This window comes from Adelges cooleyi, unplaced genomic scaffold (assembly GCF_023614345.1).
Source record: "Adelges cooleyi isolate 19-005CV unplaced genomic scaffold, UGA_ACOO_1.1 ACOO_flye_CR_arks_rails_tigmint_CR_PRNA_249, whole genome shotgun sequence".
In the NCBI taxonomy this organism is placed as follows: Eukaryota; Metazoa; Arthropoda; class Insecta; order Hemiptera; family Adelgidae; genus Adelges; species Adelges cooleyi.
The window spans coordinates 614,852-638,684 of record NW_026095914.1 but is presented as its reverse complement, the minus strand read 5'-3'; the positions used below and the strand labels follow the sequence as shown (position 1 = coordinate 638,684).

At 31.2% G+C, this 23,833-nt stretch overlaps 3 protein-coding genes across 4 annotated transcripts; 2 read left to right on the top strand and 1 right to left on the bottom strand.

Moving 5' to 3' along the window:
* Positions 1 to 134: 134 nt before the first annotated feature.
* Positions 135 to 5,630, top strand: LOC126837461 (uncharacterized). Its single transcript, XM_050571369.1, has 3 exons — positions 135 to 569; positions 675 to 966; positions 2,789 to 5,630. Exons 1-3 carry the CDS (start codon positions 466 to 468, stop codon positions 5,132 to 5,134), a joined length of 2,742 nt encoding a protein of 913 aa, XP_050427326.1. The 5' UTR covers positions 135 to 465; the 3' UTR covers positions 5,135 to 5,630.
* Positions 5,631 to 5,757: 127 nt separating this feature from the next.
* On the bottom strand, positions 5,758 to 12,579 carry LOC126837464 (ceramide glucosyltransferase-like). Of its 2 annotated transcripts, none has more exons than XM_050571374.1 (9): positions 12,404 to 12,579; positions 11,954 to 12,108; positions 11,711 to 11,876; positions 10,447 to 10,552; positions 10,209 to 10,310; positions 8,340 to 8,485; positions 7,666 to 7,931; positions 7,395 to 7,587; positions 5,758 to 6,195 (listed from the first exon to the last, which is right to left on the bottom strand). In XM_050571374.1, the coding sequence occupies exons 2-9, from the start codon at positions 12,049 to 12,051 to the stop codon at positions 5,959 to 5,961; spliced, it is 1,314 nt and encodes a 437-aa protein (XP_050427331.1). In that variant the 5' UTR covers positions 12,052 to 12,108; positions 12,404 to 12,579; the 3' UTR covers positions 5,758 to 5,958. The 2 variants fall into 2 exon arrangements, with proteins under 2 accessions (XP_050427331.1, XP_050427330.1); XM_050571373.1 differs by lacking the exon at positions 12,404 to 12,579 and adding an exon at positions 12,236 to 12,387.
* A 5,972-nt stretch (positions 12,580 to 18,551) lies between these two features.
* Positions 18,552 to 21,828, top strand: LOC126837448 (kelch-like protein 2). The gene is made up of 6 exons (XM_050571353.1): positions 18,552 to 19,115; positions 19,291 to 19,427; positions 20,158 to 20,389; positions 20,467 to 20,642; positions 20,715 to 20,823; positions 20,921 to 21,828. Exons 2-6 carry the CDS (start codon positions 19,378 to 19,380, stop codon positions 21,047 to 21,049), a joined length of 696 nt encoding a protein of 231 aa, XP_050427310.1. The 5' UTR covers positions 18,552 to 19,115; positions 19,291 to 19,377; the 3' UTR covers positions 21,050 to 21,828.
* The last annotated feature ends 2,005 nt before the right edge of the window (positions 21,829 to 23,833 follow it).

Below are 23,833 nucleotides of genomic sequence, written 5' to 3'. Positions count from 1 at the left end.
TTTCCTCCCCCCCCCCTCGATTTACCTCCACGCGACCGTTCCGCCTCCACCAGCGTCGGTATGGCGTACCCCCACCACGGTCAAACATCCGGTGTACGCCAGCGCACCACCGCCACCGCATACCGTACGCACCGCACAGCAGCGGCCAGCGGCAGCAGCTTGTGTTGTTATGCTGATATTGTTTGTTATTATAATAACGGAGCGGAGCTGTTTATGTGTTGTGCACGGCCGCCGCCAGTCCTGAATGTGTGTGTGTGGTAATACTAACGTTGCATCGTACGATTATTATTATTGTTTATTATTCGTGTAGCGTTGCGGCTGTTTTGAATTTACTTTTTTTTTTTTTGCCGTTGTCGTTTTCGCCTAACATGGACGTCCGTGCGATGGCCCGTCGGACGATTTGACGGTGTGTCGCGTCGCGGTGGTGCAGCAACAACGTACACACAACGTAGTCGCGATTCGCAAATGCCTCACAATAATGGCGACGGTCAGCCGATGGTATTGCTCCGCCGGCTAGCGCCCGAGCAGATCGACCGATTTAGCGGCCGCAGAAGGCGGCCACAACATTAGTAAGTACCTAAAAATGTACCGGTTGTGCTTAAAACGTGTCGGCAACGCGCACGGCCGAAATATGAACAGTGTTGATTGTATGATAATATGTCTACCTATCCTAGTATGGGCAACAGTATAAGCAAGGTGAATGGCGAAGTTCACAGCGACGGCACGTCCCCCCTTGCCAACGGCCACGACCGCGACGGACAGATTGAATGCGCCGAGAAAAATTCAAAAGTGAACGGCCACGACAATAGTGTCGTCGACAAACCGTATCAGATGGCCCATCACTCGAAGAGCACCAGTGCGAACACGGTCGGCGCGACGTCGAAAAGACGGACGAGCACTGTTTTTGCCAACAACGGTACCGCGATTGCTCTGGCGGCGAACACGGCCGTAAGCCCAAATGTCAAGGTAAGCACTTGTATTGTACGTATCCAAGGTAATGACATCGGTCCGACGGTTTGCTAATATTATTCTGTTAACTGTTTTACTAGTCAGTATGATTTATTATTATACTTATAGTTTGATTAATCAACTCTAAACCAACTACATTATTAGTAATAAAAAAAAGAGAATTATTTTCTCTTTCGTCTAGTATTAATAATTGTGTTGCAGTGAAAACAAACTCTGATAAGGTTTTTTTATCATTCCATTTACCGTTAATGTCAATATTTGCATTGAACACTGTCTTTATCATTTACCTTCTTAATACTTTATTATTCATGATATTGATAAACCATTTTTTTAAAAATTATTAATCTATTTATCAATATAAATATTATGTACCTTATTCTACCTTATTTTATAATAATATTACATTTTGAACAATATAATAAATTATTTGAAAAATAATACACTTGTTGTAGATATTGAGCTCCTCTTGGTAAGAAATCATCTTAATCGACAAACATTACTCGATTTTAAGGACAAAACAATCGGTTTTATTATTAAGTCAATTTTATTTTGTAATTTCACATACAGACATATTTGAGGATCTTTTGAAAATTAAAGTAGGTTAATTTTTTGGACGGAATTTTAGTTGTCGACATGACGTGTAAATAAACTGTTTGAATTTTTAAACCATGCTTGTTAACGTACTAATTAATTAATATTTTGGTTACATATTTTTAATATAACAACATAGTTTCAATAAAACGCCCTCCCGATGTTGACTACGTAACCATCGTAGTATAATATAATAGTAATAACATCAGTAATAAATAAATAAATCATACTTTTAAAATATTTCATTTATGTATTTAAAACGGCAGTTATAAGCATTTATATTCTTACTTTTTTATAGTTTTTTCTAATAAATCTCACTAATTTATCTAGTTGCTAATTCACAAATCGGCCTATTAGCTCCCGTAGAAAAAATAGCAAGCTTCACATGGGAAAACAAAAAATTTAAATCTATCCAATACATACACCAGGAAAATTACTTCTACAAAAGTAATTTTTTATCAAACTTCCACCATTACTCTGAAAAAAATAACTCAAAAAGTATTATAACTAGAAAAGCTTAATATTTGTTCTCCTTAAAATTGGCTACTAGATTAATTTTCCAAATCCCCTTAAGGGGGAATATTTGACAAAATTGATCTCCAAGCTAATTCAATATTAATATTTAAAAAAAGTATTAAGTTTTTCTAGTTGTAAAACTTTTAGTTTTTTTCTCCTAGTTATGGCAAATGTTTGATAAAAATTTTCTTTTGTCAAAGTAATTTTCTGAAGTATCTATTAAACAGTTGTCAATTTTTAGCTTCGATGCGGAATAGTTAGATATATTAGAAAAAAGTAAAAATATAAAATCTTTTAAAAGAATTAAAAAAACAAAAATCAGCCTTTTAGCCCTCATAGGGAACATAATAAACTGTATAGCAAAAAAAAATATTTAAAATTGGTAATGTAGACACTTCAGAAAGTTACTTTGCGTTTTAGTCTTTATTTGCATAATATGTTGTACAACCGTTATAGAAAATGTCTTGACGCTCTTTACGGTAACTATAATACTTATAGCCCTTTGTTTATTTGAACTAAAGTGTTTTCGTATTGAGTAAATTATTCGTTCGCTTATTACTCTATTTTTATTTACTTATTACTACTATATATTTTTTTTGTTCTAGCTTGATTTACAAAGTTTAATGAATTGCTAAAATTGATGTCGTTTCCTAACTTAAATTGTACACCTAATTAATGTCAAATTAACATATTATATTTTACATGTTTGCAGGGCAATGAGGAAGCGATTAAGGAAAATTCAAATGTCGATCGCAAAACCAGTGGTGCGTCAAAAGTGGTGCCGTCTAGACCAAGAGGAAGACCGCCACGAAATCGTGCGGTCGAAACCGTTAAATCCAATGTTGGTGCTAACACAAAATGCAATGGTTTAGTCAAACAAGTCAGCCCTACTGTTGTCCATACGACAGTAGAAAAAACACAAGAATGTGAACTTGCCCTGACCTCTCGCAAGAGGAAACATTCTGCCGAAGATCTCAAAGATAATACCACACCTGTGAAACGTGCAATCATTCTCGAAAAAGAACCTGAAAAAGGAGAATATTATGGCTTTCTAGCTGGGTACAGCTCGTTGCTTCACCCTCGACTAGAATCGTTATACTTACATAGTTACTGGCCAGCCAATTGGGCTTATTCTGCTCAGTCATTGACGGGTCACGTCTTAAAAAAAACCACCAAGGAATCGTTGCGAAAAATACGACAAATCATGTCTAACAGTAGTAATGTCGGTAGTATAGTGTCGAAGAGTAGTATTAACTATGCGCCGTGTTTAACTACAGCCGCTTCAACGTCAGCGCTTTCGGCAAATTCTACGTCGGTGCAGTCGAAGAAAAACGAAGAAGTGAAACCGCACCCGGCAACTCGTAGAGGACGTCGTAAAAAAATTGTTTCCGATAATGTTCAAGATACTGAAACCAGGAAAAAACAGGGAAGACCTCCGGGTGCACGTAACAAGCATTTGGCTGGCGTACTTAAAGACATCAGTCCAAGGAAGTCGCCCAGACAGCATGCTTCGACGTTGGCCGCAAAAGCTACTAAAGCTAAAGTCACAACCGTCGATGAGAGTGATGTGGTGAATTTGACGTACGAAGAAGAATCGCCTTTGCCGCCTGTGTTGGACGCTCCGATCGAGATTACACACAACGCTCAAAGACAGCGTAATAGGAAATCGGGATTATCGGCGAACCGCCATAGCGGCCCCCGGAGACGCACTCCACCACCGCCTAAACTGTGCGCTCAACAGAATGACAAGAGCGGTGAAGTCAAACTGCGCACTAAGCACGTCGACGTAGTAAGACGTAAAGTTCGAGACGAACGAATACGCAACATTATGCAGACTAAGCAGCTGGCTTCCATCAGAGAGATTGCCGAGAAAAACCGCCGAGAGTTTGCGATGGAATTCCAACAGTATAACGACGTGGACGAGGAAAACTCAAACCCGTGTATAGTATTGCCTCCGTGTGAACACAAAGAATGGAATACGTCATTTGACGTTAAGGGACTTAACAATATGTGTGCTCAAATCATGTATGAGCAAAGTGCAGACAAAAGATACCTACTGCAGGCTTTGCCTCAAGACCTGTTGAAAGTTTTGCAGCGTTCAATTACAGTGGCCAAATCCCGACGAGTGGGAGACGATTGTTACATAACCGATTGCAATGCAACGATAAATTCAATCGATCCGAGGAAAAGACGCAACAAATACTCGAGAAAGAAAAAACAAAATATGACCGGTTGGCCCAAAGAAAAGCGAAGGAAAGCGCCGGCTCAGGCGTCAGAAAATGTTTCGGAAGAAGATGATCAAGTAGAAGAGAAAACCAAATCTACTGTAAAACGGAGGACTTCTGCAGTCGTACAAAAGCAGAGCCGTAAAAGACTTAAGTTGCAGCAGGCATCGGCGACCACATCCCAAAGACGACAAAAAAGGAAGAGTGGTGGTCCGGCGGTTACGCCTGGACCTAAGAAAGGTCGCCCGTTCAAAAAGACAGTCGCCGTAGAAAATGCTAACCCAAAGAGGAGTCCGCAAAAAAAATTGGTCATTTCTGAAACTCTTGCCGCTGACGAATTGAAAAGCGTTCCAGTACAGCCTCGAAGAACTCCCGGACGACCACGTGGAACTCCCGGACGACCACGAGGATCCCCCGGACGACCCAAAGGCAGTCCCGGACGACCCAAAGGCACCCCTGGACGACCCAAAGGCACTCCTGGGCGACCTAGAGGCAGCGTTGGTCGTCAAAGGCGACGTTTGAAAAAGCTTCACTACGACTCCGATACAGACAGTCCTTCTAACCATCATCGATCCGTACTCCCTCGTAAACAACGCGTCAAGTTAGTAATCAAGCGTAACAAAAGACCTGAAACGACAGTGTCGCAGTACCACTTGACCAGACGCCGAAAACAGTTGGCCGCGTCAAACGTATGGGACGAAGGAAGAGGTCGGCCAAAACGTTACAAAGTCTCGAGCGCCGTAGAAGAAGCGTTTGTTGGCTCGCAACCATTCGAACAGCATTGTCCTTCGGATCCGTGCGCAATACTATCGACGGTGGAAGACGATACGTAATTTATGACAATTTTTGTATATCTTTTTTTATTTTTATTTGAAATGTTTCTACTTCTAGCCTAATAATAATTATTTAAGACTGTGCTGCGGTTCCTCCATGTAAATCATTCCCTATATAAAAAGAGTAAATAATATTGTACATAGTTAGTGCCATTTTGTAACTGTGTATACACCCATAGTTAATTTATTGAGTATGTATTTCATTTTTTCTTTATAGATAATTTATTGAAGGTAATACATTAATAAAACACGATAATTATTTTGATTGTAATTTGGAATTTTATTGTCATATTAACTGCCAAAATTTTATCACAAATGACAAGTGAAAAATATAAACCGTTCATTTTATGTTTGACGAGCGACAATAGTACCGGAGCGGATGAAAACAGAAATCTTCAGTGAGCATTACTTATTTGTTTAAAACTAATGTATTTTTTCCAGTTTATAACGTAGCTCTATGTCGAAAAAAAAAAACGAATAGAAAATGTTTTCCTATTAGCAAGTTGAGCAGTAATTTTTTTTTTTTTTTTTATGTACTAAATCTCATTCCTTTTGTCGACATAAAATAATCTGAACGGATTCATTAGGTTTTTTTTTTTTATATTTATAATAATAATAGGTAACAAAATTTAATAAATATAACCTTGTGTATGTGTGTGTGTGTATGTTATATAAAGTCGTACAAAATGTAAAAAAAAATATGAATTTGTAGACTAATACATGTACAAAAATATACAGGTTTTTTTTTTTTTTGTTTTAACTCGTTACAACAACAATAATAAGTAATAATAAAATAAATACATTATGTTATAATAAATTCGGAATTAGACTTTGATTTTAGGAGGTTGTTCGATCACGACGTTGGTCAGAATGTTTGTACACTCCAGATTGGTATCTACCGTTTCGGCGATGCCGCCCAATCGTAATTTGTACGTACGAGCAGCCCACCGTATTATTCTAGGCCTCCACAACAGGGCCGTTAAAAATATGTACGGTCCTAGACATTCTCTGTATAGCCAAGCGATAGAGTACTCGACACGCGTGAAAGGCAACGGCGATCCCTGCAATGATAAATCCACAATTATTACGACAAACTCAAAAGAATAAATAAGTTTGATTAAATATAATATATCACCATAAAACACCATTCAGCTTAGTTTATATATTACAATGTATACAGAGATATATATATGTTATCATCTTAAATTAATTTGTTTAGTTAAACGTTCAATGTTTTTCACTAAGCGGGGAGTTTTATTTAATTTTAATTTTTTTAAACAAAATAATACAATTTAAGTTAGGTACGTTGTATCATAATAGTTGTATAATAATGGTAATTTATTAAGAGTTTCGGTATGGGAAATTGTTTTAATTACTAATTACATATATTACATCATCTCCTGACAACAATGTTCATTATTTTTCTACAAACCATAAAGACCTTAAAGATCTGGCTATTTATGAAGAGATACACAATAGATAACATAACTGTTGACTTATACAAAACTACGTTGGGGTGGAAACATTAAAAGTGTAGTTCCAAATTCCAAACTTCAATTTATATATATATATATTGATATATTTAGGCTGTTCGGCTAGAATGAAAAGATATTTAATAGCAAATAGTATATAACATATTATATAAGATTAATTAGGGAGGTCCGAAGGTCCTGAGGCTATGTAAAAACTATAGTAACTACTCCTTCCATAAAAAAAAGAAAAAATCATCCCGAACCACAACTTGGCTTTAATTAAAATGATAGAATTAAAGAAAAAATATTTGCTAATTTTTTGCCATCAGGTATTAGAAACGAGAGCACAGTTCAATCAAAGGTGTAACTAGTTACGCACATCTTGAGAAATCCAATGAAAATACTTAAATTACTGTCGCTAAGATTGCTAGCTTTACCTGGTTATGTTATTTGTATTTTAGACCTACGATACATACTAAGTAAAGCAAAGCCTTACTTTGTTAAAGATGGTTTACAGTTATATGTGCTATCTATTGTAATGAGTTTAACAATCAGACAATTTTATTTTAAAAAAATATAATTATATTATTTTCTATATAAAAGTTATAAAAAAAAAAAAACCTTTAAATGTGTTTAAAATAGGATTTATACAACATAATATGAGTACTCCTTTTTTTTTTTAAACAGGCTATAATATCGTTGAAAATGTAGTTTTGAAATCGGGAGATCGACGGGGATACGGTGAAAATAAAAATATACTCTTTTAAAATGAACTAAAAAACCGTTACCTGTATAGTTCTAAGCAAGATCCAATCGAGTAGAAACCATACAAGCGTGTGTACCAAATAGAACGCGTACGGATCGACAGTAGGCACCAGCACGTGAGTGGACCACGCTGCTATAGCGCCCAATATCAGGCATTCCGACATCGGTTCCAACACGATAGTGTAAGGTACCATGGAGGCTCTCAGCTTGACCCATCTATACATGAGTCGCAGAAAAAAAAAATAATAATAATAATAATCATTTTGTTAGAGTGGATGCGTTCATTTTACTTGCCTTCTCAAACGATCGTGGAATCTATACAAATCCAACGTTCCAGAATTTTGAAGTGCTGGCAGTCCGCTAATCGTCGTACGCCAACCACGTTCGACTAACTGTTGCGCGATAAAATAATCTTCGGCCAGATACTGAGCAAAAGCGCTTAATCCTCCGCACTCGTCCAAGGCCCGTTTCCTTATCAAACTGGACATGCCCGTATGGCATACGGCTCTTATAAGATCAGCCACTAGGTAAATTCGAGCGTGAGCTGTGCCGAAAAATACCTAGGACAAGATGTGAGTAAAAATTAATATACATTAAAAAACAATTTATATATATATATTATATTAATCTGGATCATTTCTAACTGATTTATAGCTTGAACATTTTAAGGAAAAAAATATTAATTGAAAACTTTTTTTGAAAAGAAATTTTAGCGTGAGTAGTTATAAGTTGTGTCGTTTGGCAATATATACAACCGTTTCGTTCAAAATAAGAAACTATTAGAATAATATTATCATAATTTAGCTTCGATGCGTTGGCTGGGAAGTTATTAATACAAGATAAAACAAAATGAGGATTATACTGAAATGGTGAGTCAAGCCACAGAGTTACAGTTGTTCGTAAACTGTAACGTTTCAATTGAATCCCTTTTAATCTGACAGCAAGCGTCACAGGTACATTAAGCTTACCTTTTCTAGTGTGGCGACAAAACGCCTTTGACGAATGCCGGATTTATGGATATCTTCAATACGATCGCAAGTAAACGGTATTTGGTGAACAATAGCAACATCGTTTAGCATACAATCAACCATGTCCTTGAGAGTGTCTCTTCTCACTAAAAAAAAATCCATCATTTACATCAAAGCCAGTCAATATCGTACGTATGTAATATAATTAAATGCATGCACAGTTAAAAACAAGTATTGTGATCACGGCATACTTGGCTCAAAAACCCTAATTGATAATAAATTTGGAGGAAAAAAAATCATAAAAGGCATGGACAAAAGAATCACCTAAGATCCACAACTAGTAGAAGATGTAGTAATATGTAAAAGTGTTATAAGTTACAACTGTCGCTAAAAGTCACACAGCCCATACCTCCTCCAGTTACTAAAATTGATCAGGTGAACATACTTATACTTGAATATATAGTATATAATATTGGTTATATACTTGAATTGGACACCTTTCAAAAGATAATGATGGCACTGTGATGATGTGTGTCGAGCTTAAGCTCCCACAAGCCGGTCTCCTTACTTGGGAGAACTTAAAATATGTAAGAATACAGAAATGGACAGAAAACAGTCAATACACAAATAACTAACATAATAATGATTTACTATAGAGCGACTCTCATCGATACTTATACAAATTAATTTATTTCTATACCTAAAATTGAACAACAATCAGGTAGATAAGTAACGTATTAAACCATAGACAGTTTCAGTAGGTCACCTACTAAATGAATGCCTAGAAATGTATACATGAGAATGGGCGCACTTGAGTGTGCTCATACAGATGGATAATATTATTATCTTTTAAAACAAATAACAAACATGGAAATATTATTTTGCTTAATAAAAACTTACTTGTGCTTTACTAGTGAGGCCCAGTTAAAAAAAAAGTTTAGATAAAATATCTATTTTGTAGTCAGTATAACATAAACTAGGCGCTATAACATGGCTGCTTCAGAGTTGGGCATTTCTATACAATTTTAATACTCTATTGATTAGGATAATATATTTAATTTTATTAATTAGGTTGTTTATGGGAATACAAAAAAAAAAAACAATAGATAAAAATGTCTTATTTTTTAAATCTAATAAAATTATATAAAAAAAACTGTTATGCTATGAAAACATGTTTTACACAGTTTTTTTAGTTTAAAGGCTATTATTTATTCAAAAATTAGGCAAACGCTAAATTCCTATGCAATAGCTAAATTGTTGTTAAATAAAAATAAACATGATTTAAAAGTTAACTTCAACATGTAATGACTAAAAATGGTTACTTTTATCTTATAACTTAAATAAAAAACACCCAACTCTGGTTATTAGCTACACTGAGGCCGTTTTACAAATAAAATTGGGCTGGTGTGGTGGTATAAGTTTCCGGTTTTGGTCTTTCATCGCATTGATATTATGAGTCGGATGACAGTTAGAATAAATCTAAATACATGGCAGATATTTTATTGTAATTTATTACAATTTACGCACAACCACATTTTTGGGAAGAATAAATATTTAAAATTCAGAAACGGTCTTAAGAACTGGAATCAGAATTATTAAAGAAGTTTTAGTTTTTATTTAAAAAAAAACATAGAAGATGTAGTATGTTATTTGAAATTTAAGAGGCGATTGAACAAAAAAATTGACACGTTAGAGAAATCCTGAAGTTAAATATCGGTTTCTGTCTTTAAATTGTGTTTTTGTACAACGTTAAACTAGTAATTAGTTTTACACGTGCCGTCTATCTTGTTTCCATGACAGACACTACTAAACTCAACGTGTACAAATTTAATAACGCTTCTGAACAAATAAACTAAGACGTTTACTTACTCTTTATGGAACTATCCGAGATGAGCACAAACGGATATTTGGCTTGACTGTATGCAGGATGCATGTTACATATTTTAGGGTTTACCCCGACATCAGAAGCACCTGAAATAAAAAAATGTAAAAAGTGACTTTTAGTATATTTATTACATTAAAAAAAAACCCCAAACCCTTTACTTGAATCATATTTTTTTTTACAAAACGGCTATAACCATTAATTAATACAATAGGAAAAAAGTACCTATTAACAACCGCAAGTCTACGCTTGACCCATAAGTTTCAAGCATTGTAGTGGCCACTTGAATAGCCGGGTCATTACTATCTTGTACACACAGAAGGACCTCGTACTGAAAAAAAATATATATACATATGTATAGACATACAAACGATAAATAACATAAGCAAAGTACTATCTTTGCTATTCAGACAACATACGACTAATTACGGAAATGACATAATTGACATTTTAAACTAGCCAACCTAAGTTGTTAATATTAATATTATAATAACTTAATTATAATTGTTGTTGTGTCTTGTAAGTATTATGGCAGTATTAAAGTAATTTTTCATAGAATTTATAGTAATTAGCCGGCTAACGACATGCAATATAGAAATTTAAAAAAATAACATATAATAAAGCGATAATATTTTACAGTTATCCCGTGGTTGAACTTCTTATAGAGAATTTTCACATCACATACAATTGTATGTGTATTTTTTTCATATTTTTTTTAGATATAAATTTTTAATTTATGACTTAAATTTATAAGAAAAACTAATAAAGATTTAACAATTTTTATCATTATTTTCTAACAATGTACTATTTGATATTTAATTTTAAAAAAAATGCACGAGTTTGCATATGTTATAAGTAGAGCTCGGATGTTAATGACCATAAATGTGTTAAAATATGTATTTATAAATATTAAAATATGCAATAATATATCTTTATTGAGGTCAACAAAAAAAATTTAGCCGGCTAAATATAAGTTTACATAGGTTAGTTATTTAAAAAGATATTATAAGGCTTGGCAATGTTTTCAAATTTAAAAGAACAGTTAATACTTTTCTCAACTTCATACTCATTCACACGATTAAAGATAATAATAAAATGGAACAGTTTTAATAATTATACTTACAAATATGCTACTAAATATAGAAATAATCATTACAGGCAAATATATGCTATATAAGTTTGCTGATTTGAAATCAAATTTTTATGAATAGAATTTATATTGTATTTCAGTATAATTCTGATTTTACTAAAAAAATATGCAGTCATAAACATCCGAGCTTTAGTTAAAAGATAATTCGGTTGTACAGTCGTAATAAAGATTTTGAATATTACACTGAATAAGCCGCCACTAGAATTACATTTGACTACATAATATTATGTTATGTTTTTTTGTTATCAAAAAGATAAGAAAATTTTTTTTTTTTTAAAAACCTAAATAAATGCTTTAGTTACTAATAAAATATTATGTGCCAACAGTTTGGATCAGTACCTTGGGATAGTCGATCGTGAAGTAAGTGCGCAGGTTGTCGGCCAAATTGGGATCTACGCCCACCATAGGTTTTATTATACTGACTCCGGGGTAATCTTTGTCGGCCTCGACCGAGACCGTATTGACGTCAGTTTGTTGTTTTTTAATCCGATGCAGTTTGTACTTGCTGCAAAACCAAAAAAAGGCGACAATTATATTCACCGTAGACACGACCGTCGGTCTCGTGCGGACTCGAAGGGTTACCCGTAGCAAATAGCCGCCAAATGGAAAAGCCAATAGCCGAACCAGTAGACGAGAACGCCGCAAGCCAACAGTTTGCACCATGTGTCCGGAATCATCATGGTCGTTCCTACGTAGGCAGCACGGCAAACGACTCGTACATTATCGACGTCAACTAGCTGTGAGCCGTAAACACAAACACACACAATATTAAAATCACATTATCATCTAATTAGTAGTTAGGTAAGCAGGCAACGTTAATGTTTTATTACATAAATTATTATATTGTTATTCACATAATCTTACCTCTCACGTTGCGCAAACCGGTGTGTTGGTTATCATTTATAATTATTAGTATTGTTATTGTGTTACTTTCAAAGACACAAGGCCAATCATCACGATAATTAAGTGTTATAGCAAATATAAATTATGATTCATCACGTTCGACGGCGGAAAAAGAAAAAAACAACCTACCCATTCGTTATCAGTTTTTTGGTTTTTATTACTGCCGTTTAACCTTACGGTGTGTGTGTGTGTGTGTTATATAATGTAATATTATATTTTATTATATAGCCGGTGTCGAGTGTTGGGTTTTACAACTCGTTATACGTCGGCGGCTATTGGTTTACATATATAATATAATATTTAATAACGATATAAGATATTGTAATTTTAGTAGAGGGAAACCACACGTCATTTATCAGTAAGACGTGGTGGTGGTGGTGGCACTCGAGACGGGAACAGCTCGGTCGATAGGTCAATATCAATGTTTATAGCTGCTGCTGATAATAATATATGGTTATTATCATCATAATATTATATATTATTAATAATAATTACCTACTCCACCGAATAGGCCTATTACTATTAGGCCTAATAATATCGAGTGTATTGTTATTTATTAATTATTATTATCGGCAGAAAGCGCACTGTTATCACTTTGGCCGTTCGATAACACACAATGCATTCTTTACTCAATATTTTTTACGGTATACTAATTACTATTATAATATTGTATAATAATATTTTTATTATATTACATTATGTTCATTGTATTGTGTAAAGTACGCTTGTCTATGCGTTAATTATTTTTGTAAACATTATAATATATACGGTAAGATTCATGGCTTAGCATAAATATAATACAATAATAATATGGTTTACTATATTATAGCAATATGTTATTGCGTGCGGTCGGTTTTTTTTTCACGTTTTAGACCAAAAAAGCCAGGCAAAATGTCGACTACTTAGGAGGATCCTATTTCAATTATGTAATGATACACGAGCTCTTTGGCAACTCCTACTATGTCGTGTAGAATACAAATTTTTGGATTTTTTTTTTTTTTTTTTGGAAGGTCTAATTTACTGAACTGATCGACTTTACTCGTGTGAAAAAATTGGCTTTTAATATCGAAAAAATTGCAAATTTAATTTTATTGACTAGGTACGAGAAACTGAAATTCGGCTTCCTACATAACACTGTAAAATAGCCAAAGAACTCGAATCTCTTTACACAATTGAAATAGGACCGTCCTGTAAAAATGATTAAAATTAAAAACAACACCTTGAAGCTTGTACAAAATAACCGGTAAATGAATATTGGCATGGTCGAAATTGATTAAAACCGTTTTTCTTAAATATTGCCTATACAAAACTCCTTAACAACGGCGCGACTACTAGGGAAGGACAAATGGGACATAATATGTCCAGGGGCAAATTCCGCGTATTATAGAAGGGGCAATAGCTGTATTCTTAAAATATTTTTTTGATTATCTAATTATTATTTTTCACATTTGACCGCATTTGAACGTGTAAGAATGATTTTTTCAGCGATTTAGTAAGTAAGTTTTCATTTTATGAAATAATTATTAGAATTTGGTTTATAGTATAAGTACCGCGTTCGTATCAGTGTTAGTTTTACCATTTTCTGTTTTCAGTGGAGGCCCGTCATAGGAGAATTTGAAACTGAGTTTCCCCTTAAAAATCTTTAGCTACTAATAAATAATTATATTAATAATAATAAATAATATGGACATTAAGTATATCCTATACATTTTATTGTGTTTTATTGGGTTTCGAAGCCCCAACCCTCTAGCTTTACAGATAGACAGTTGAGCAACTAAGTCACCTAGGCTGTATACTTGATATAACTAGGTACTTATTATAGAGTTTTTTAACATAAATAATTTTCAAAATGTATTAATACAATTTTTTTTAAATATAAAAACATAGATTACTATGGTTGGTCGAGATTTTATAATTTGTAAATAAATTTATGTGAACATATTATAATAAAAAAAAACGATAAGAATACCCTAATATTATTATTTTTTTTTATGTTTAAAATTCGATAAAAAGCAGCATTTTTTATTTAAAAAGCCTGACTTGGGCGTTGCTATATTCCGTAAATTTATTGTAAGAACACCTTAAGTTCACGACCACGTTATTTAATGACTACTAATTGTGATATCGAAATGGAACTTTCACTTGACAATTGAAATTTAAGTGTTCTTTATCATAATATCCTTCAACGATTTTTTTTTCAAATTTTTAAGTAACTAAAAATTGTAAAACAAATTCAAAATCTTATCAATTCCATTAAATTTGTATGCTCACTCGAGGTAAAAATATTGAAAACCCTATAACTTCTTAGGGCTTAAATCAAAGACTCTAAAATTTGTATAGCACTTACTTTTGTTATGTATAGGTATAGAACATCTGGTAAAAGTTTTGGTAACGGATACTTGTTTTTACTAAGAGTTGTAAGAACTTGAATACAAATATGTTGTGCGTTGTTTCCAAAACCAGTGGTCGTTTCGACCCCACTGTGCTCTTTAACTACAATGCTGAGTTTTTTTTTAATTATATATTTATGTACATGACTTTCCGTTAGTGGTAAAATACTAATAATAATTTTTGGACCCTCGGTTGAAGTCCCAGACGACTACATGAATAGACAACAGTAGTATACAAGGTGATCATTTTATTTTAAAAAAACATGCTTTTCAAAAAAAAAAAAAATAGTAAAAAGTGAACTAAAAAGTAAAAAATTAATTTTATTACAAGAACAATTTACCAATCAATTGTAGCATATTTTATCTTAAATGTCAACAACCGAAAATTAACTAAAATTTTAAATAATGTTAAACATCTTAAATTTTTTTTTTTTACTTTTTAGTCCTATTACAGGTATTTAATAATTGCTGAATAGATTACTAAATTAATTTTGGAAGATTTGGACAAAAATGAAATACACATAAATATAATGTTCATTAAACCAAAACAAAAATTAAGATCACATTGTATAAATACAATATATGATAATGCAGTGTAAAAAAAAAAGTGGAATGCAGATCAATATATTACTATTAGAATCGGCTAATTCAACCATACCCGACCAACGGCAGATATGTCAACGACAACTAGTGATGGGAACCCGAAAATCCGGATTTTTCAAAAAAACGCTTTTTAAGTCATTTGAAAATCATATAATTGTTAAATACTATTACAATATAAAGATGTGTACCTAAGTAAAATTTGTCGATAAAATTTTTTAAAAAAAAACTCTTAACTTTGTCTATAAAATGCTTTCGGATTTTCGGATTTCAACAAATCCGAAATTCAAAAGCAGTTTATCTCTTTGGTGTTTTGTTTTATTTTCACATATTTATCAAAAAAATGTTACTTAAATATAGAGCTTTATATTGTAAAATTATTTAACACTTATATGATTTTTAAGTAGCTTAAATAGTGTTTTTTTTTTTGTGAAAATCCGGATTTTCCGATTCCCATCACTAACGACAACCCATTTTATTTGTATATTAAATTTAAACCGTACACGTTAAAATACACAGAACACGTGCATGGTGTGGTGCATTCAATGTCTCATTGGGTTTATCAATTAATAACTTAAATTGTTTTTCATAGTGTTTTTTTATAATGTGGTATACATTTTTTTTTTGTTTTTACTTCCCTCCAAAACTAATTGTTTTTTTTTATAAACTTGTAACTTAAGTTATTGAAGTTTTAAGTTTTGGGCAGGAGGAAACGTGGAGTGTAGTATTATTTTTATCAACGCGCACTTTCCCTGCCGTCGTAACTTTTAAACTCTTATAACTTTAAAAATAACTGTTCAAAATGGTTATCAACCAGTCAACATTTTTAGTAAAATATTCATAATAAAAATTGTCCAATACTTATAGGTGAGTAGAACATCTGACAAACGTTTAGTGATGGAGAAATTATTTTTAAATTACGTACAATTTACGCAATTTAATATTTTACTTTTAAGGTCATTATGAAAGCATACATCTTGACAGCGATAAAAACAGCCTTGTAAAATTGGTTAGGTATCTATTATTATTTATTACTATTCACGGTCTTATATAAGACCGTGGATAGTACCACCAACATCGATTTTACCAAAAACCCGCCAAGAGAAATTTCGTATTTTAATATCAAAATCATTGCCTTTAGTTAGGTTCTTATCTTGATTGCAAATTGTAGTTAGATCTTTATCAGTTCTCTAATTAAAATCGTATTCACTATACACGTAAAATTATATAATGTAAAATTCATAAAAAAATTATATTATATTAGTGTACCTATATATATAACTTATAAGTATATGTTATAATTTAATATTATTTGGTATAAAATAATAATAATTTTATTGAAATTTCCCACAAATTGTTTATATTACTATTTAAATAGAACATTATTTTTACTTTTTACCTAAATTAGTTGACGATTTCAAAATTTGGCTGTCAAGTATAAATTAGTTTTACCACATCTTACATATGTATTCTGTAGTTAAAGAATACAGGTAGGAGCTTTTGAGCTTTGTCTTCAATCTTGTCTTTTAGAAGATATATTATTAACAAAACTTGGTACCTAAAGGATATATTAAAGCAAGGAAAACGGAACATATGACACTTGTAGTTTAAATACCTCACATATATAGCTAGAATAAAACACATATTTGATTTTCAAGTTTCTACACAAATCAATATATACATTATAAACTTATAGTCCAAAGTGAACCTATTGCCGGATAAGGACTTGTGATGAGAAAAAAAATTGTTGTCCGGCCCTTTTGCATGGGATAATAAGTAGATAATAAGAATATTGCATAATATAAAATTATTGTAAACTAGATTAAACAATTCTGTTATATTAATTAAAATGCTCAAATTAGGGTCATAATCGTATAAACGTCATACTTAATAAATATATAATGTAATTTAATTCAATCTTGCTTTTATGTTGGTGAGATTAACAAATCAGACTGATTGTCTTACTGAATTTAAAAAAAAAGGAAAACTAACTAAATAGTATCCCGTACCATACAAATATATATATATATATATATATATATATATATATATAATAATTAAATAATTAATAACTAATTATCAAAAATAGTATTCAATACCTTGCAGGACTGAATGTTATTTATAATCTATTAGTAGGTTTTTAAAATAATTATTATTCACTTAATATTTTACAGAAATTAGTTTATAATAAGCTACTCTGGGTATATATTTTTATAAAAGAAACCAAACTAAACAATATGAATTTGTTCAGTAATAGTTATTCATATGATTTAAAAATATGATTCAATTTTTGGTCAATATAAATTTGCAATTTTACAATTATCTCTTGATTTGAAAATGTCCATATTTGATAGAAGATGGCATAGCCCATATTTTATTCATCTAAGTACTTATTCATTTAACATGGCCATTTACTTAGCGATAATCAAATCTCTACAATGAAGTTAAAGTTTTAATACCACACAAAAGTATCCTGCATATTTTAGTACATAACAGCTTGGGGATTTTATTTATCTTTTTAAGACACGTCTAAACAAATTTGTGTTGTTATTTATTGTTTCGTTTTTTCTTATAATTACTACATCTTTAAAAATGTGTCAATGGAGAACTGTTCAACCATCATTTTTGACTCATCTTAAAACTGAAAGATATATTATTAATAAATAAGTTAAAAGTTGAAATGTTAATTATTAAAATAATAGAGATTAAATCAATTAAAACAATTTTACAAAAAATAACTCCACACCTGTTACCACATTTAATCAGACTAGAGATAGTTTCAGGAATTGAACTGCTCTAATGAATAAGCATACCGATAAGCTTTTTATGACTTCAGACGACTACCATCATACTGTAAAACATAATTTACTTGTATTAATAGTTTTATTTAAATAGGATGTAATAATATTGTCACACAAATTAGTACAACTTAGTGTATGTATGAACTTTGTCGCTAGGTACTATAATTGATAAATATATTATGTTATTCATATTAAATATTGCAAGTTTATATTATGTGAAAATAAGAGTTTTGAATTATGAATTAAAAAAGAATTCTAATAAAAATATTAATTTAATATTAATAAGAAACGAAAGTAAATTTTATTTACCAATAATTATCGTTGTCGTCGTATGAACAAGTTGGTTTTTTGTCATAATAAATGTATCGTAAAAATGTGTACTATTTAAAAAAATATATTATAAATTTTAACACGGTTATTTTTTTTTATCATTTGAATTATTGCCGTTTGGTTCTAGAGATAACAGTAACTCTGATAAACGTTAGTTATATTTTAGTTACTTTTATTCTGATAGAATTGGCAGACTGATAGAATGTGATTTTGTATTTTGGTGTTTCTGGGTTGGTCACGCTGATAAAATAAAAATTGTGTTATCTCTTGGAAGAACTCTTATCATTTTTTGGAAGAACTGCCCCAAACACCTTTTATTATATGGAAAACATGCATTATGCGCGTTCCATGTAATCAGTTCAGTGGTAGCGCGTTGTCGTGTAGTTTGCACTAAAACCGCAATTATTGTCAAGCAAAAGTCGATTTGTTGTTAAAAATTAAGATTTATTTTTGTATTCTCTTATTTGTGTGAATTATAACTAGTTAAATTCGATTTAGCGCCATAGGTGCAGGTATTTTTTGCCATTATTTTTACTACCGGTCCGATTGGTGAAAATCTCTGAATTTTAATCATAATAACTCGGTCGAATTCTGTGATAAACACCTAACATAGTGCGTTTGTTACAATTTGTGTTACAATTGAGTTTTGTCTTGCCTGTTAATAATTTATTATAAGTTTTTAGTAACGGCCTTGGACAGCGGTTTACGGATCTACGTTGTGTGAGTACTTACGGTTTTGTATTTCTAATTTATTTACACTATTGACGTTCTGTCTTCTATTGACTTAAAATACTGCTTGTGAATGAATAAAATCATACAGTATTAACGCCACTTTAAATACTTCTTTTTTTTTTATAGAAAATTAATTGTATTTTGTGTCTTATACATGTTTTAGGTTAGTTAATCTTACAATTAGTAAACAATCAAACACAGAAAAGGTTCACTTGTAATCTATACTGTAATAGGTACAAGCAAAACTATTATGGAAGTTATTATGCAAGAACGCTTAAAAAAAATTTACCAATTTTATGAGTAAGTCATTAATTGAAAAGTTTTATTTATTTTTAATGTTTGTATTTTTATCGGGCCCTTTCAAATAATATAGCAGAGTCCTGGTGCACTTTACACATTAATATATACAAGATGATAATTTTATCGTGAACCATTCAATATCTCATAGGGTTTAGTAAGGAATTAGTATTTAGTAATTCTAATATCGGCCCATCTCTAGTTTTTGTACAATGTGATCTCAATTTTTCATAATTTTTTTTTGTATGTACCACCCTCCCAACTTAATTTTTTTTTAATAGCTACTTTTGAAACTTAAGTAGTAACGCATTAATTTCACTAGCTTTTTAAATTAAGAGGGGAAGTACGGGTGGTCAAAATCATCGACCAGTCAAAATGTTGAAAAAAAAAACTAAACTTCTTATTAAACCCGGTGACATGTTGAGTGGTTTATGATAAAATGATCACACTGTATATTTTATCATAAACATTTTTTTTAAAAACTTAGGTTAAATATTTTAAAACAATAATTAAAAATGTACTTTATTTGTAAATAAAAGAAAAAATGGTGTTAAATGAATTTTAAAATCTTATAATTCAGATCTTTCATTTAAAAATTATGTATTATTTTTTTACATAATCCAAGTACAAAACTTATACTTTGGCTATTTCAAGTTTTTTAATAATCAAATCTTATAGTTATTCATAACTATTAATGACAATACATACATTAATACGGATACATTTTTTCTAGGGACAAAGAATTTTGTGATGTTACCATAGTTACTGATGAAGGCTTAATAATAGAAGCACACAGAAATATATTGGCTTCTGCGAGTCATGTATTTTATAAGATGTTCAGTGGACAGTTTAGAGAAAGAAACGAAAATGAGATTCTTATAAAAGAAGTAGATTCTGAAATTTTAGAATTGGTGGTCAAATTTGCTTATACTCGTAAGCTGGATATTAAAGAAAACAATTGCGTGGTAGGAAATATGCAATAGGGTATACAATTTATAAAATATTACTCTATTTTTAATTACTTGCTATACATTTTTTTTAGAAACTGTTGATGGCTGCTGACATGTATGGTCTAGAATATATAAAAGAGTTTTGTTTTATATACATTAAAGAAAACATGAGTCCTACAAATTGTATTAGTTTCATGAAACATTCCAAACTAATATCAGACGAAAAAATTTACAATTTTTGTTTGTCATACTTTTTAAACCATTTCACGTGAGTAATCAGTTGCTTATGGTCGCAGCATTTTATTAAATAATCAAAAATAAAAAAAATGATTTTTTGTAGTACAATTGTAAATTCGCATCAAGCATTAGAAACGCTTTATGACTTTGATTTTGATGATGTTGTCGAGTTTATTGCACGTGATGATTTAGTAATTGATAATGAGGAAAAAGTATAATTATTGTAACTAAAAATAAATAAAAAAAATAAATAATTTTAATGTTGTTTGTATTACAATTATTTAATAATAATTTATGAATTTATTTTAGATATTTGATTTTATCACTGGTTGGATACGCTATAACCCAGTTGAACGTAATGACTTGTTACCGGTTCTTATGAAATATTTACGTTTGCCTTTGATTTGCAGAGAAGGATTACAACGGATTTATAATTAATTTTATTAAGTATACAACAGATTTTTTTACTAATAAATATTATAAAATGCAGGTATTGTTATCGCAAAAAACGACACACTCGTGTTTGTGAATAATAGAGGTCAACTTCATTGTGAAAGATATGACAGAGAAAAAAATCAATGGCAATTGGTTGAAAGAGCAGGAAAGTACTTATCAGACCTAACAAGTCATTTGGTTACTTTTAATTATATTACTCTTAAATCCTATGGTATTCAATTATAATACTACTTTTTTTCAATAATACCTTTTAGTGAATTCAATTTAGTCTTGAAATTATTTACACATTTTGTCGTTGACGATTTATTCGTTTTAGTTAATAACTTCATTGTAAACTATATTACACTAAGAAAACTATGACATCTGGTTGTCAGGGCAGAAGAGATATCAAATGTTTTTGTTACAATATTGCTTTTAACGATGTTACTCTGAAATCATATTATGGTATTCACTTATAATATTACTTTTTATTAATTAAATCCTATGAGTAAAAATTGGTTTTAAGATTATTTATTTTTTTGGTCCTTTATTTCGATTACAAACGATTACAATATTTATGTAACGTTAGAGGTTGCAATATCCTGGAACAGTCGGAGGGGAATCCCTTGGTTAGCCGCTGCTGTGTAATACCTCTAATTTATTATTAAGTTTTAATTATAAATTAACTAGAAGGTACAAAATAAAGTTATGAAAAATCTTATTATAGTAATTACGATTTGTGTAAATATGGCCTATAATTAAATTGTATCCGTCGACAAAAATCTCTGTTCGTTATTATATCTTAAATACATTTATTATGATCATAACTAAAATTATATGATAAGAGTAATGTTTTTTTGTGTGTGTGTTAATTGTCTATTTGGAAAATATAAAATAAAGACAAGTAAAAGTTTAAAATAATCAATTTGATGTTAATCTGTGATAGGAGATCTGTGATTTCTAAAATATAACATGTATTAGACAAATTATAATTAAACGTATAATTTTCATTTGAGGACTTTTCGCCATCGATATCTTGCTTAAAAATGTATCGGTTTTAGAATACTATTTGTGGTTTTTTTGTAGGGTCGGTTAAGTTACTCAAGTAGTAGCAGTTTTACCGTAAAGATTGGTTTTTATATTTTTTCAATAAGAAACAACCAGCTGCTTAAAATATCATATTAACAGTTTGTTAATTGTGCGCAAACTGCTAAGGTAAGTGTAAGGTACATACCCTCTTATAATTTTTTACTTTATTATTTTACCATTTACCACATCAAAACAGTCTGTACACATTTGTAAGCTGTTAAACTGACGGTAAAAGTTTTTTTCTTCACAATAGCTATAATGTAATAGAACAAAAATAATTTATAAAATGAATATATACTACGGTGTCCCTTATTTTGGTCTTTTTCGAATAGTTATGCTCTCAAGATCTAAAGATGTTCTAGTGGGTGAAAGAAAGGCCCTAAAAGTTTCACCGATCCCACTCAATAGGTATTCATCCGTGTCCGTATGACGGTGAAGGTTTCCATTTAAATAATACAGTACCTATTGTCAAAACTTTTGTTCAATATGTTCGAAAGATAAAAAATAAGTCTTAAAAATATTCGACCAACTTTAGTCGTTTGTGTATGACACGTGCTTTCAACGAAAAATGCAATTATTAATTTTAAAACTTGTATGGAAGTATTTATGTATATTGATATAGTCGAAATGTACATTTTTTCATACTTCACTCTTTTAATAGATCAAAACGGCACAAAATGTATCGTTGCAGCATCACCTAGGGCTTAAGTAAAACCTATTAATGTTGAAAATGATAATAACATAAATTTATAGTTTGCCAACTGTATGTGGAAAAAAGGTTATTGATGATTTTGTATCACTTACTATATCCGTGTTATAATACCAATATTAATGGCGTTACACTAATTTAAATAGATTAAAAGTATTATGTATAGCATGACACTTAAAAAAGCCAGTACAGTGGGACAGGCATACAGCGGTGGTAGAGGTCACTGGTCTATTGTGTAATTCTTAATTTCTTAGTAATAAAAACGTTTGGTTACAGATTTTTGAGAAAATTGTTTATGTTTCAATATTAAATTTAAAAAAAACTATGCTTTTGTGTCGTCATGTCGTCTAATAGAATCCATAAAACTAGTATTATTTTTAAAAGGTAATATTCGCAGTAAATACTTACAACAATAATTACTGGCTTCTATTTTTAACCATTTTATTGAATTGATTAATGTTTACTTTTTAGAATTTAGATTCTAGATTTTATTTGCATTAAAAAAACGAATGAAGTTTCATTCGTATAATATAATTTAATATGAAAAAGGGGCTCCATTAAGTTGGCCCCCCCACATCGGAAATTTGAATTTTTTTAAACATCATCGGATTGTGCTACGTTAGTGCTGGTTTGTGCCGAAAACCCCATCGTTAGTGCTCCCCCCGTTCCAAAGTTATAACGTTTTCAAAAACACATTGGGAATTACAATTGTTTTCAGTATCGCCGGGTTCTGCATTATAAAGTATATAACATGAAAATAGTATATATAATTTTTTTACGTAGTAGCTACCTAATTGTTTTATTATATTATGTTATTAACTGGTGTAACGGTCACATTTAGCCGCCCGTTACCACTCGCCTCCAAATATGCATTATTAGCAGTTTACCCCGATTAGCATGTAAGCCATTATAGGTAGGGGAGACAACAGACACACGGGACAATGCCAGGGGCACCGATGCCCAGTTAGTTGACATACTACCATCTTCGG